General features: G+C 44.6%; 1 protein-coding gene across 1 annotated transcript in view; it reads right to left on the reverse strand.

Moving 5' to 3' along the window:
- The window catches only part of atf6 (activating transcription factor 6), a 133,036-nt gene that overhangs the window by 94,056 nt on the left and 23,491 nt on the right, over positions 1-15,489 (reverse strand). The window contains exon 7 of the mRNA XM_065009313.1: positions 10,586-10,737. Coding sequence (XP_064865385.1) covers positions 10,586-10,737 — 152 coding nt within the window. The remainder of the gene's footprint in view (positions 1-10,585; positions 10,738-15,489) is intronic.

The following is a 15,489-nucleotide window of genomic DNA, read 5'->3' on the forward strand; positions in this document are numbered from 1 at the left end:
CGCACGACTGATTTTATTTACACCCTACACACCCTGATAGATAAACATGTCCACCAAAATATATGAATTGCTAAAAATCATTTGATTCTATTTGGCATACAGGACTGTTCTACAAAGTCATTGAAAGTGGTGTATGGGGTAAAACATATGACATAATTAAATCAATGTATACTGTCAATACGTGCAGGATTAAAATTGGCAAGAAAATAACAGAATTATTTAACCAGGGGCGGAGCCTTTGCCAGGGTTGCAATCTGAGCCATGCACTCTTCAAGATGTACATTAACGAATTGGCCACTATTCTAGAAAAATCCTCAGCCCCTGGTGTTAGTCTCCACAATTCAGAGGTTAAATGCCTACTCCTCACTGATGACCTATGCCTGCTGTCACCCACAGCACATGGCCTACCTCAGAACCTGGACCTGCTAGAGCAGTACTGCCAGACCTGGGCCCTGGCAGTAAACACCCACAGCACATGGCCTACCTCAGAACCTGGACCTGCTAGAGCAGTACTGCCAGACCTGGGCCCTGGCAGTAAACACCCACAGCACATGGCCTACCTTAGAACCTGGACCTGCTAGAGCAGTACTGCCAGACCTGTGCCTGCTGTCACCCACAGCACATGGCCTACCTTAGAACCTGGACCTGCTAGAGCAGTACTGCCAGACCTGGGCCCTGGCAGTAAACACCCACAGCACATGGCCTACCTCAGAACCTGGACCTGCTAGAGCAGTAAACCCCAAAAATACTAAAATAATGATTTTGGAGGGAAGATCCAGATCTCAGGGAATTAGACCAAAGTTTTCAATTGGTACAAAATACACTACAATTACTTAGGTTTAAAAATAAGCTCAACTGGACACCTTAATGATGCAGTGAATGAACTGAGAGAGAAAGCATGCAGGGCATTCTGCACCATTTAAAAAAAACAATTCAAATTGAAATACCTATTCAAATTTGGCAAAAACTAATTGAATGTGTCATGGAACCAATTGCAATTTATACCAGCGAGGTGTGGGGTCCACTTGCAAAACAACATTTCATCAAATGGGACAAACACCCCATTGAAACCCTGCATGCAGAGTTCTGTAAGTGTCACGCCTTGGTCTTAGTATTTTGTGTTTTCTTTAATTATTTGTTCAGGCCAGGGTGTGACATGGGTTTATTGTGTTGTCGTATTGGGGTTTTTGTAGGCATTGGGGATTGTGGCTGAGTAGGGGTGTGTCTAGTATAGGCTTGGCTGCCTGAGGCGGTTCTCAATCAGAGTCAGGTGATTCTCGTTGTCTCTGATTGGGAACCATATTTAGGTAGCCTGGGTTTCACTGTGTGTTTGTGGGTGATTGTTCCTGTCTTTGTGTTAGTTTGCACCAGACAGGCTGTATAGGTTTTCACGTTCCGTTTGTTGTTTTTGTATATATATATATATATATATATATATATATATATAGTTGTTATTTCATGTATCGTTCGATTTTCATTAAAGAACATGAGTAACCACCACGCCGCATTTTGGTCCGACTCTCTTTCGACAGACGAACGCAGTTACAGTAAGATTATCCTACATGTCCAGAGGAAATCTACAAACAATGCATGCAGGGCAGAATTAGGCCAATATCCACTAATAATAAAAACTCAAAAGAGCCATTTAGATGTTTCCAAAACTTAAATACAGTGACCCCCTCTCATATCATTACTGAGCAAAGAAAAAAAAAGAGTTCCCTCATCCAGCTGGTCCTGAGTTCACAAACCTGTTCTACTAACACACTGAAGCCTCAGTCCCCTCATCCAGCTGGGGATGAGTTCACAAACCTGTTCTACTAACACACTGAAGCCTCAGTTCCCTCATCCAGCTGGTCCTGGGGCTGAGTTCACAAACCTGTTCTACTAACACACTGAAGCCTCAGTCCCCTCATCCAGCTGGTCCTGAGTTCACAAACCTGTTCTACTAACACACTGAAGCCTCAGTTCCCTCATCCAGCTGGTCCTGGGGCTGAGTTCACAAACCTGTTCTACTAACACACTGAAGCCTCAGTCCCCTCATCCAGCTGGTCCTGGGGCTGAGTTCACAAACCTGTTCTACTAACACACTGAAGCCTCAGTCCCCTCATCCAGCTGGTCCTGGGGATGAGTTCACAAACCTGTTCTACTAACACACTGAAGCCTCAGTCCCCTCATCCAGCTGGGGCTGAGTTCACAAACCTGTTCTACTAACACACTGAAGCCTCAGTCCCCTCATCCAGCTGGTCCTGGGGCTGAGTTCACAAACCTGTTCTACTAACACACTGAAGCCTCAGTCCCCTCATCCAGCTGGTCCTGGGGATGAGTTCACAAACCTGTTCTACTAACACACTGAAGCCTCAGTCCCCTCATCCAGCTGGTCCTGGGGCTGAGTTCACTAACCTGCTCTACTAACACACTGAAGCCTCAGTCCCCTCATCCATCTGGTCCTGAGTTCACTAACCTGTTCTACTAACACACTGAAGCCTCAGTCCCCTCATCCAGCTGGTCCTGGGGCTGAGTTCACAAACCTGTTCTACTAACACACTGAAGCCTCAGTCCCTTCATCCAGCTGGTCCTGGGGCTGAGTTCACAAACCTGTTCTACTAACACACTGAAGCCTCAGTCCCCTCATCCAGCTGGTCCTGGGGCTGAGTTCACAAACCTGTTCTACTAACACACTGAAGCCTCAGTTCCCTCATCCAGCTGGTCCTGGGGCTGAGTTCACAAACCTGTTCTACTAACACACTGAAGCCTCAGTGCCCTCATCCAGCTGGTCCTGGAGCTGAGTTCACTAACCTGTTATACTAACACACTGAAGCCTCAGTCCCCTCATCCAGCTGGTCCTGAGATCACTAACCTGTTCTACTAACACACTGAAGCCCCAGGACCAGAACATCCAATCAATCAGAATAAACCAAATTACAACACAGTCAAAACAAAACTACACTGCTTATTGGGAAACACAAGCACAAACACAAAGCAAAATGCAGTGCTATCTGGCCCTAAATGGACAGTACACCGTGGCTAACTCTTTGACCATGGTTACTGATCAAAACCTTTGAAAAACCTTGACAAAGTACAAGCTCACTGAGCATAGTTTTGCCATTGAGAAGGGTAGACACAGGAAAACCTGGCTCCCTGTAGAGGAAAGGCTGTGTAACCACTGCACCACAGCAGAACCTGAGACGGAGCTGCATTTCCTGACAAAATGTAAAAAAAATACAAAACAATTAGAGAGTGTCATTTCCCCATATTTGAAACCCTTATTTAAGGTTTCAAAGACCTCTCTGATGAGAATAGGCTACCCGTCCTGTTGGGGGAGGACGCAGAGACCGACAGACAGAGAGAGCGACAGAGAGAGAGAGAGAGAGAGAGAGAGAGAGAGAGAGAGAGAGACAGAGAGAGAGAGACAGAGACAGAGAGAGAGAGACAGAGAGAGAGAGAGAGAGAGAGACAGAGAGAGAGAGACAGAGACAGAGAGACAGAGAGAGAGAGAGACAGAGAGAGAGAGAGGATGTGTACTTCTGAAAGATCCTTGTGAAAACCACAAGGGCTGTTGCAAGTGGTGGTTACTGTAAGGAATTACTGGTACTCACAGCCACAGGAATGACCTTTTACTACCTGCTGGCTATATGAAGGATCCTTCTAGAAACCAAGACCAATCTAAAAGCAATAAGCCCGAGTTCAAACAGCGCTCTATCGAACACTGAACAAAAAATAAGTCACTTTCTTTTTGGAAGAGGTTAAAGTGCCATCTGAAACAATAGTGTGAGTCTCTTCCTCTCTTTGTGTGCAGTGCTGCTGAAGCACACCTCTGTTTGATGCAGCGCGCCAGAGAAGTCCTTCCACTGTCGGGAGAAATGCTAATGCATGTTAATATATGTTAATTGCATGCAAATAAAAAGGCTGCTTCTCTATCACACCCACAACGGAAGCACAACCATGGCCTCGGATTAGCAGGCGGAGGACTTCTGTGAGAGGTCGCTGTTATGCCTGAATTCGACCCCAAAAACCCAACGGGGTTGAGAGCGGTTGTATGAAACCATTCGGTATGTCAAGAAAAGCTTTTAAACGTGCCAGCCCACTTTTAATTTCTATTCAAGTCTGACTCGCCATAAATTCGGGCGTCTGAAGTGTGCGTAAGCCGGCATTTTCAAATAAGTTTACAACATAGTAACAAAAAGACCAAAAGAAACAAAAACTATCCCTTAGCTTTTAATAGAGAACAACGAAAGCTGCCCCCTAAAACAAAACCAGCACAAAAGACAGAGGACTTTTACTGAGAAACCACTGGCTAGTATAAACCCAAAAAAATACGCTATAACTGACTATTCTTGTCTTGTTTGTGCCTGGTTTGCTTCTCTTGGACAGCCTTGTCTGAGCTGAAACCAGTGTAGTGTGGTGTGTAGGACGTCTCAGTACTGGTAATTAGTGTGTAGACAGCACAGGAGGCCATATCACCAGTATGTGTTGCAGCTGTCCTTACAGCACCCTGGCGAAACATAAAAGCACCCGAAGGACACCACCCCTTTTGACCTGTCACATGATATTTCCTCCAACTGACTGTAGCCAGCTGTTCCATTACTACAACACATTCTGACTGTAGCCAGCTGTTCCATTACTACAACACATTCTGACTGTAGCCAGCTGTTCCATTACTACAACACATTCTGACTGTAGCCAGCTGTTCCATTACTACAACACATTCTGACTGTAGCCAGCTGTTCCATTACTACAACACATTCTGACTGTAGCCAGCTGTTCCATTACTACAACACATTCTGACTGTAGCCAGCTGTTCCATTACTACAACACATTCTGACTGTAGCCAGCTGTTCCATTACTACAACACATTCTGACTGTAGCCAGCTGTTCCATTACTACAACACATTCTGACTGTAGCCAGCTGTTCCATTACTACAACACATTCTGACTGTAGCCAGCTGTTTCATTACTACAACACATTCTGACTGTAGCCAGCTGTTCCATTACTACAACACATTCTGACTGAAGCCAGCTGTTCCATTACTACAACACATTCTGACTGAAGCCAGCTGTTCCATTACTACAACACATTCTGACTGTAGCCAGCTGTTCCATTACTACAACACATTCTGACTGTAGCCAGCTGTTCCATTACTACAACACATTCTGACTGTAGCCAGCTGTTCCATTACTACAACACATTCTGACTGTAGCCAGCTGTTCCATTACTACAACACATTCTGACTGTAGCCAGCTGTTCCATTACTACAACACATTCTGACTGTAGCCAACTGTTCCATTACTACAACACATTCCGACTGTAGCCAGCTGTTCCATTACTACAACACATTCTGACTGTAGCCAGCTGTTCCATTACTACAACACATTCTGACTGTAGCCAGCTGTTCCATTACTACAACACATTCTGACTGTAGCCAGCTGTTCCATTACTACAACACATTCTGACTGTAGCCAGCTGTTCCATTACTACAACACATTCTTCTGAGCTGTTCCATTACTACAACACATTCTGACTGTAGCCAGCTGTTCCATTACTACAACACATTCTGACTGTAGCCAGCTGTTCCATTACTACAACACATTCTGACTGTAGCCAGCTGTTCCATTACTACAACACATTCTGACTGTAGCCAGCTGTTCCATTACTACAACACATTCTGACTGTAGCCAGCTGTTTTCCATTTCACATTCTGACTGTAGCCAGCTGTTCCATTACTACAACACATTCTGACTGTAGCCAGCTGTTCCATTACTACAACACATTCTGACTGTAGCCAGCTGTTTTACCAAGCTGTTCCATTACTACAACACATTCTGACTACTAACACATTCTAGCCAGCTGTTTTCCACATTACTACAACACATTCTGACTGTAGCCAGCTGTTTTACCAATCCATTACTACAACACATTCTGACTGTAGCCAGCTGTTCCATTACTACAACACAATCTGACTGTAGCCAGCTGTTCCATTACTACAACACATTCTGACTGTAGCTAGCTGTTCCATTACTACAACCCATTCTGACTGTAGCCAGCTGTTTTACCAATCCATTACTACAACACATTCTGACTGTAGCCAGCTGTTCCATTACTACAACACATTCTGACTGTAGCCAGCTGTTCCATTACTACAACACATTCTGACTGTAGCCAGCTGTTTTACCAATCCATTACTACAACACATTCTGACTGTAGCCAGCTGTTTTACCAATCCATTACTACAACACATTCTGACTGTAGCCAGCTGTTCCATTCTGACTGTAGCCAGCTGTTTTACCAGCTGTTCCATTACTACAACACATTCTGACTGTAGCCAGCTGTTCCATTTACAACACATTCTGACAGCCAGCTGTTCCATTACTACAACACATTCTGACTGTAGCCAGCTGTTCCATTACTACAACACATTCTGACTGTAGCCAGCTGTTCCATTACTACAACACATTCTGACTGTAGCCAGCTGTTCCATTACTACAACACATTCTGACTGTAGCCAGCTGTTCCATTACTACAACACATTCTGACTGTAGCCAGCTGTTCCATTACTACAACACATTCTGACTGTAGCCAGCTGTTCCATTACTACAACACATTCTGACTGTAGCCAGCTGTTCCATTACTACAACACATTCTGACTGTAGCCAGCTGTTCCATTACTACAACACATTCTGACTGTAGCCAGCTGTTCCATTACTACAACACATTCTGACTGTTCCATTAGCCAGCTGTTCCATTACTACAACACATTCTGACTGTAGCCAGCTGTTCCATTACTACAACACATTCTGACTGTAGCCAGCTGTTCCATTACTACAACACATTCTGACTGTAGCCAGCTGTTCCATTACTACAACACATTCTGACTGTTCCATTACTACAACACAGCCAGCTGTTCCATTACTACAACACATTCTGACTGTAGCCAGCTGTTCCATTACTACAACACATTCTGACTGTAGCCAGCTGTTCCATTACTACAACACATTCTGACTGACTGTAGCCAGCTGTTATTACTACAACACATTCCAGCTGTTCCATTACTACAACACATTCTGACTGTAGCCAGCTGTTCCATTACTACAACACATTCTGACTGTAGCCAGCTGTTCCATTACTACAACACATTCTGACTGTAGCCAGCTGTTCCATTACTACAACACATTCTGACTGTAGCCAGCTGTTTTACCAATCCATTACTACAACACATTCTGACTGTAGCCAGCTGTTTCATTACTGCAACACATTCTGACTGTAGCCAGCTGTTCCATTACTACAACACATTCTGACTGTAGCCAGCTGTTCCATTACTACAACACAATCTGACTGTAGCCAGCTGTTCCATTACTACAACACATTCTGACTGTAGCCAGCTGTTTTACCAATCCATTACTACAACACATTTTGACTGTAGCCAGCTGTTCCATTACTACAACACATTCTGACTGTAGCCAGCTGTTCCATTACTACAACACATTCTGACTGTAGCCAGCTGTTTTACCAATCCATTACTACAACACATTCTGACTGTAGCCAGCTGTTCCATTACTACAACACATTCTGACTGTAACCAGCTGTTCCATTACTGCAACACATTCTGACTGTAGCTAGCTGTTTCATTACTGCAACACATTCTGACTGTAGCCAGCTGTTTACAACACATTCTGACTGTAGCCAGCTGTTCCATTACTACAACACAATCTGACTGTAGCCAGCTGTTTCATTACTGCAACACATTGACTGTCATTTTGCAATTGTCACCTATACTGAAGATCAAGAGGCGGGAAACGGAATGGAACAAACAACTTCTGAGACTGAAGAAACATCTTTAGGACGATGAAGTGAATCATCAACAATGTTATACTGTAGACTGGGTGCATTTCCTGTGCTCTGTACAGAATACATATTACACACCGACACGTAGCACTCACGTCAGTAGCCATGAAGTGCTTTGAAAGGCTGGTCATGGCTCACATCAACACCCTTATCCCAGAAACCCTAGACCCACTCCAATTTGCATACCGCCCCAACAGATCCACAGATGATGCAATCTATACTGCCCTTTCCGACCTGGACAAAATAACACCTAAATGAGAATACTATTCATTGACTACAGCTCAGCATTCAACACCATAGTGCCCACAAAGCTCATCACTAAGCTAAGGCCTTGGGACTAAACACCTCCTTCTGCAACTGGATCCTGGACTTCCTGACGGGCCGTCCCCAGGTGGTAAGGGTAGGTAACAACACATTCGCCACGCAGATCCTCAACACAGGGGCCCCTCAGGGGTGCGTGCTCAGTCCCCTCCTGTACTCCCTGTTCACTCATGACTGCACGGCCAGGCACGACTCCAACACCATCATTAAGTTGGCCGATGACAACAGTGGTAGGCCTGATCACCGACAACGACAAGACAGCCTATAGGGAGGTGGTCAGAGACCTGGCCGTGTGGTGCCAGAATAACAACCTCTCTCTCTCAACGTGATCAAGAGAAAGGAGATGATTATGGACTACAGGAAAAGGAGGACCAAGCCTGCCCCCATTCTCATCGACGGGGCTGTAGTGGAGCAGGTTGAGAGCTTCAAGTTCATTGGTGTCCATTTCACCAACAAACTAACATAGTCCAAGCACAACAAAACCTATTCCCCCCCCCCAGGAAACTGAAAAGATTTGGCATTCTACAGCTGCACCATCGAGAGCATCCTGACTGATTGCATCACTGCCTGGTATGGCAACTACTCGGCCTCCGACCGCAAGGCACTACAGAGGGTAGTGCGTACGGCCCAGAACATTACTGGGGCCAAGCTTCCTGCCATCCAGGACCTCTATACCAGGCGGTGTCAGAGGAAGGCCCTAAAAATGGTCAAAAACTCTAACCACATAGTCACTGTAATAACTCTACCTACATGTACATATTACCTCAATTACCTTGACTAACTGTACCCCCTGTATATAGTCTCGCTATTGTTATTTTACTGCTGCTCTTTAACTACTTGTTACATTTATTTCTTATTCTTCTTTGTATTTTTTAAATACAACACAGTTGGTTAGGGGCTCGTAAGTAAGCATTTCACTGTGAGGTCTACTACACCTGTTGTATTCAGCATTTCACTGTCAGGTCTACTACACCTGTTGTATTCAGCATTTCACTGTCAGGTCTACTACACCTGTTGTATTCAGCATTTCACTGTAAGGTCTACCTACACCTGTTGTATTCAGCATTTCACTGTAAGGTCTACTACACCTGTTGTATTCAGCATTTCACTGTAAGGTCTACTACACCTGTTGTATTCAGCAGTTCACTGTAAGGTCTACCTACACCTGTTGTATTCAGCATTTCACTGTAAGGTCTACTACACCTGTTGTATTCAGCATTTCACTGTTATGTCTACCCCCTTTGTATTCAGCATTTCACTGTAAGGTCTACCTACACCTGTTGTATTCAGCATTTCACTGTAAGGTCTACTACACCTGTTGTATTCAGCATTTCACTGTAAGGTCTACTACACCTGTTGTATTCAGCAGTTCACTGTTGTATTCAGCATTTCACTGTAAGGTCTACTACACCTGTTGTATTCAGCATTTCACTGTTATGTCTACACCTGTTGTATTCAGCATTTCACTGTAAGGTCTACCTACACCTGTTGTATTCAGCATTTCACTGTTATGTCTACACCTGTTGTATTCAGCATTTCACTGTAAGGTCTACCTACACCTGTTGTATTCAGCATTTCACTGTGAGGTCTACTACACCTGTTGTATTCAGCATTTCACTGTGAGGTCTACTACACCTGTTGTATTCAGCATTTCACTGTTATGTCTACACCTGTTGTATTCAGCATTTCACTGTCTACTACACCTGTTGTATTCAGTCAAGGTCTACTACACCTGTTGTATTCAGCATTTCACTGTCAGGTCTACCTACACCTGTTGTATTCAGCATTTCACTGTAAGGTCTACCTACACCTGTTGTATTCAGCATTTCACTGTCAGCATTTCACTGTGAGGTCTACTACACCTGTTGTATTCAGCATTTCACTGTAAGGTCTACCTACACCTGTTGTATTCAGCATTTCACTGTAAGGTCTACCTACACCTGTTGTATTCAGCATTTCACTGTAAGGTCTACTACACCTGTTGTATTCGGCGCATGCGACTAATAAAATTTGATTTGACATTAAATTAAGCTCAGCTGTATGTCAATCCTGGATGCTGCGAATCTAGTTTCTGTCAGTCTAGAAAAAAGACTGACAGCATCATCAATAATAATGGTGGCTAGTTTTTTTTCTAGCTGCCATTTTGTGTTTCCGTATTTCACCCAGGAATTACATTTACATTACATTTACATTTAAGTCATTTAGCAGACGCTCTTATCCAGAGCGACTTACAAATTGGTGCATTCACCTTATGAATTAAAATCAATGAAGTGAAGAGGAACCAGCACCACAGAGGGAGATACAGTCTTCCATTATGGTGGAAAGGAGAATGAAATCAGAGGCATACGAGCAAACCCAGACATGTAGGACACACTCTCTCTCTCTCACACACAGCAGACAAGGCAGACACACACACACACTTACATCTTCGTCAGAGCCAGGGCTGTGGAGTGTGACTGCAATGGGGGCGGGCCTCCCTTGGGTCAGTGTTGGCATGGTAACCAGGTGCCCGGTGACTGCCTGTGGAGTGTGGATCTGCAGCACCTGGGCCGGCTGGCACAGCACCAACGGACCACCTGTTAGGAGGGGACAAACAACACTTAGATTATATACTGTACCCTTTACTGAGCTGTTATTAAATAATAAGCTGTGTTTCCATATTCCTCGCCAGTCGCAAACTACAAAAACAACAGAGCAGTTGTTCACCCGTGACAGCTGGGAGCCCCTCTTCCCCAGTGCTACTGTCTGGTCCGTCTCAAAAAGCGGTCCCCCTTCCCCAGTGCTACTGTCTGGTCCGTCTCAAAAAGCGGTCCCCCTTCCCCAGTGCTACTGTCTGGTCAGTCTCAAAAAGCCCCCCCCCTTCCCCTCCAATTCCCCAGTGGTACTGTCTGTACAGAGTGCACCCAGAGTTCCTTCTACCCTCTGACCTCTCAGCGACCCTGCATTATCCCCTGAGCTTTAATAGAACTCCCTTCTCCCCACCTGTAGGAGAACTGAACACTGGGTAACTAACTGGACAGTTAGCGTGGCGGTCTCACGGTAATATATATACTCATGTAATACAATACTATGTTTATAAAACACAATATCCATGGTTTAAAGCTGTGGCCCACAGTGCAGTGTCAAACCACTCTCTGTGCCAGGAACCATCCATCACACAGAAACACTGGCACAGCCCCCCTGGTCTCCTGCTAAATGACCTGTCAGCGTTAATGATGATGAGATTAGACAAAGCTACAGCGCTGATAAAGGAACGCGGATGATCTCTTCAATACGTCCACAGTTTCGGCCCCCCTCCGGCAAGCTATTCCAGAGGCTGGGGGCATAGTAACTAAAGGCTGTCTCTCCATGCGTCTTGGTCCCAGGCTTTGGGATAGTTAAAAGGCTGTCTCTCCATGCCTCTTGGTCCCAGGCTTTGGGATAGTTAAAAGGCTGTCTCTCCATGCCTCTTGGTCCCAGGCTTTGGGATAGTTAAAAGGCTGTCTCTCCATGCCTCTTGGTCCCAGGCTTTGGGATAGTTAAAAGGCTGTCTCTCCATGCCTCTTGGTCCCAGGCTTTGGGATAGTTAAAAGGCTGTCTCTCCATGCATCCTGGTCCCAGGCTTTGGGATAGTTAAAAGGCTGTCTCTCCATGCCTCTTGGTCCCAGGCTTTGGGATAGTTAAAAGGCTGTCTCTCCATGCCTCTTGTTCCTAGGCTTTGGGATAGTTAAAAGGCTGTCTCTCCATGCCTCTTGGTCCCAGGCTTTGGGATAGTTAAAAGGCTGTCTCTCCATGCCTCTTGGTCCCAGGCTTTGGGATAGTTAAAAGGCCAGAGGACCTAAGGGACCTACAGAGGACATAACCTAAAAGCTGACATGTATTGTGGTGCACAATCATGGATTGATTTAAAAACCAATAGAATAATATTAAAATGTATTCTAAAACTCACAGGCAGTCAGTGTTTAAAACCAGTGTAATATGTGCTTTCTGTCTGGTCTTGGTCTGTATCTTAATTTTTTTATTTATTTAACCTTTATTTAACCAGGTAGGCTAGTTGAGAACAAGTTCTCATTTGCAACTGCGACCTGGCCAAGATAAACGCGTAGCAATTCGACACATAGAACAACAGAGTTACACAAGGAGTAAAACAAAACATAGTCAATAATACAGTTGAACAAAAGAAAACAAAAAGTCTATATACAGTGAGTGCAAATGAGGTAAGATAAGGCAATAAATAGGCCATGGTGGCGAAGTAATTACAATATAGCAATTAAACACTGGAATGGTAGATGTGCAGAAGATGAATGTGCAAGTAGAAATACTGGGGTGCAAAGGAGCAAGATAAATAAATAAATAAATACTGTATGGGGATGAGGTAGGTAGATAGATGGGCTGTTTACAGATGGGCTATGTACAGGTACAGTGATCTGTGAGCTGCTCTGAAAGCTGGTGCTTAAAGCTAGTGAGGGAGATATGAGTCTCCAGCTTCAGAGATTTTTGCAGTTCGTTCCAGTCATTGGCAGCAGAGAACTGGAAGGAAAGATGACCAAAGGAGGAATTGGCTTTGGGGGTGACCAGTGAGATATACCTGCTGGAGCGCGTGCTACGGGTGGGTGCTGCTGCTATGGTGACCAGTGAGCTGAGATAAGGCGGGGTTTTACCTAGCAGAGACTTGTAAATAACCTGTAGCCAGTGGGTTTGGCGAGGGCCAACCAACGAGAGCGTACAGCTCGCAATGGTGGGTAGTATATGGGGCTTTGGTGACAAAACGGATGGCACTGTGTTAGACTGCATCCAGTTTGTTGAGTAGGGTGTTGGAGGCTATTTTATAGATCACCGAAGTCGAGGATTGGTAGGATGGTCAGTTTTACGAGGGTATGTTTGGCAGCATGCTTTGTTTGCGATATAGGAAACCAATTATAGATTTAATTTTGGATTGGAGATGCCTAATGTGAGTCTGGAAGGAGAGTTTACAGTCTAACCAGACACCCAGGTATTTGTAGTTGTCCACATATTCTAAGTCAGAGCCATCCAGAGTAGTGATGCTGGATGGGCGAGCAGGTGCGGGCAGTGATCGATTGAATAGCATGCATTTAGTTTTACTTGCGTTTAAGAGCAGTTGGAGGCCACGGAAGGAGAGTTGTATGGCATTGAAGCTCGTCTGGAGGTTAGTTAACACAGTGTCCAAAGAGGTGCCAGAAGTATACAGAATGGTGTCGTCTGCGTAGAGGTGTACCAGAGAATCTCCAGCAGCAAGAGCAACATCATTGATGTACAGTGCCTTGCGAAAGTATTCGGCCCCCTTGAACTTTGCGACCTTTTGCCACATTTCAGGCTTCAAACATAAAGATATAAAACTGTATTTTTTTGTGAAGAATCAACAACAAGTGGGACACAATCATGAAGTGGAACGACATTTATTGGATATTTCAAACTTTTTTAACAAATCAAAAACTGAAAAATTGGGTGTGCAAAATTATTCAGCCCCTTTACTTTCAGTGCAGCAAACTCTCTCCAGAAGTTCAGTGAGGATCTCTGAATGATCCAATGTTGACCTAAATGACTAATGATGATAAATACAATCCACCTGTGTGTAATCAAGTCTCCGTATAAATGCACCTGCACTGTGATAGTCTCAGAGGTCCGTTAAAAGCGCAGAGAGCATCATGAAGAACAAGGAACACACCAGGCAGGTCCGAGATACTGTTGTGAAGAAGTTTAAAGCCGGATTTGGATACAAAAATATTTCCCAAGCTTTAAACATCCCAAGGAGCACTGTGCAAGCGATAATATTGAAATGGAAGGAGTATCAGACCACTGCAAATCTACCAAGACCTGGCCGTCCCTCTAAACTTTCAGCTCATACAAGGAGAAGACTGATCAGAGATGCAGCCAAGAGGCCCATGATCACTCTGGATGAACTGCAGAGATCCACAGCTGAGGTGGGAGACTCTGTCCATAGGACAACAATCAGTCGTATATTGCACAAATCTGGCCTTTATGGAAGAGTGGCAAGAAGAAAGCCATTTCTTAAAGATATCCATAAAAAGTGGCGTTTAAAGTTTGCCACAAGCCACCTGGGAGACACACCAAACATGTGGAAGAAGGTGCTCTGGTCAGATGAAACCAAAATTGAACTTTTTGGCAACAATGCAAAACGTTATGTTTGGCGTAAAAGCAACACAGCTCATCACCCTGAACACACCATCCCCACTGTCAAACATGGTGGTGGCAGCATCATGGTTTGGGCCTTCTTTTCTTCAGCAGGGACAGGGAAGATGGTTAAAATTGATTGGAAGATGGATGGAGCCAAATACAAGACCATTCTGGAAGAAAACCTGATGGAGTCTGCAAAAGACCTGAGACTGGGACGGAGATTTGTCTTCCAACAAGACAATGATCCAAAACATAAAGCAAAATCTACAATGGAATGGTTCAAAAATAAACATATCCAGGTGTTAGAATGGCCAAGTCAAAGTCCAGACCTGAATCCAATCGAGAATCTGTGGAAAGAACTGAAAACTGCTGTTCACAAATGCTCTCCATCCAACCTCACTGAGCTCGAGCTGTTTTGCAAGGAGGAATGGGAAAAAATGTCAGTCTCTCGATGTGCAAAACTGATAGACATACCCCAAGCGACTTACAGCTGTAATCGCAGCAAAAGGTGGCGCTACAAAGTATTAACTTAAGGGGGCCCAATTTTTCAGTTTTTGATTTGTTAAAAAAGTTTGAAATATCCAATAAATGTCGTTCCACTTCATGATTGTGTCCCACTTGTTGTTGATTCTTCACAAAAAAATACAGTTTTATATTTTATGTTTGAAGCCTGAAATGTGGCAAAAGGTCGCAAAGTTCAAGGGGGCCGAATACTTTCGCAAGGCACTGTATACAGAGAAGAGAGTCGGCCTGAGGATTGAACCCTGTGGCACCCCCATAGAGACTGCCAGAGGTCCGGACAACAGGCCCTCCGATTTGACACACTGAACTCTATCAGAGAAGTAGTTGGTAAACCAGGCGAGGCAATCATTTGAGAAACCAAATCGTGTCTGCCAATAAGAATGTGGTGATTGACAGAGGCGAAAGCCTCGGCCAGGTCGATGAATACGGCTGCACAGTAATGTCTCTTATCGATGGAGGTTATGATGTCGTTTAGGACCTTGAGTGTGGCTGAAGTGCACCCATGACCAGCTCTGAAACCAGATTGCATAGCGGAGAAGGTACGGTGGGATTCTAAATGGTCGGTAATCTGTTTGTTAACTTGGCTTTCGAAGACCTTAGAAAGACAGGGTAGGATAGATATAGGTCTGTAGCAGCCTGTTTGGGATTCCCAAAGATTGGGAAAGCTGAGT

Source organism: Oncorhynchus nerka, linkage group LG24 (genome assembly GCF_034236695.1).
Source record: "Oncorhynchus nerka isolate Pitt River linkage group LG24, Oner_Uvic_2.0, whole genome shotgun sequence".
Lineage (NCBI taxonomy): Eukaryota > Metazoa > Chordata > Actinopteri > Salmoniformes > Salmonidae > Oncorhynchus > Oncorhynchus nerka.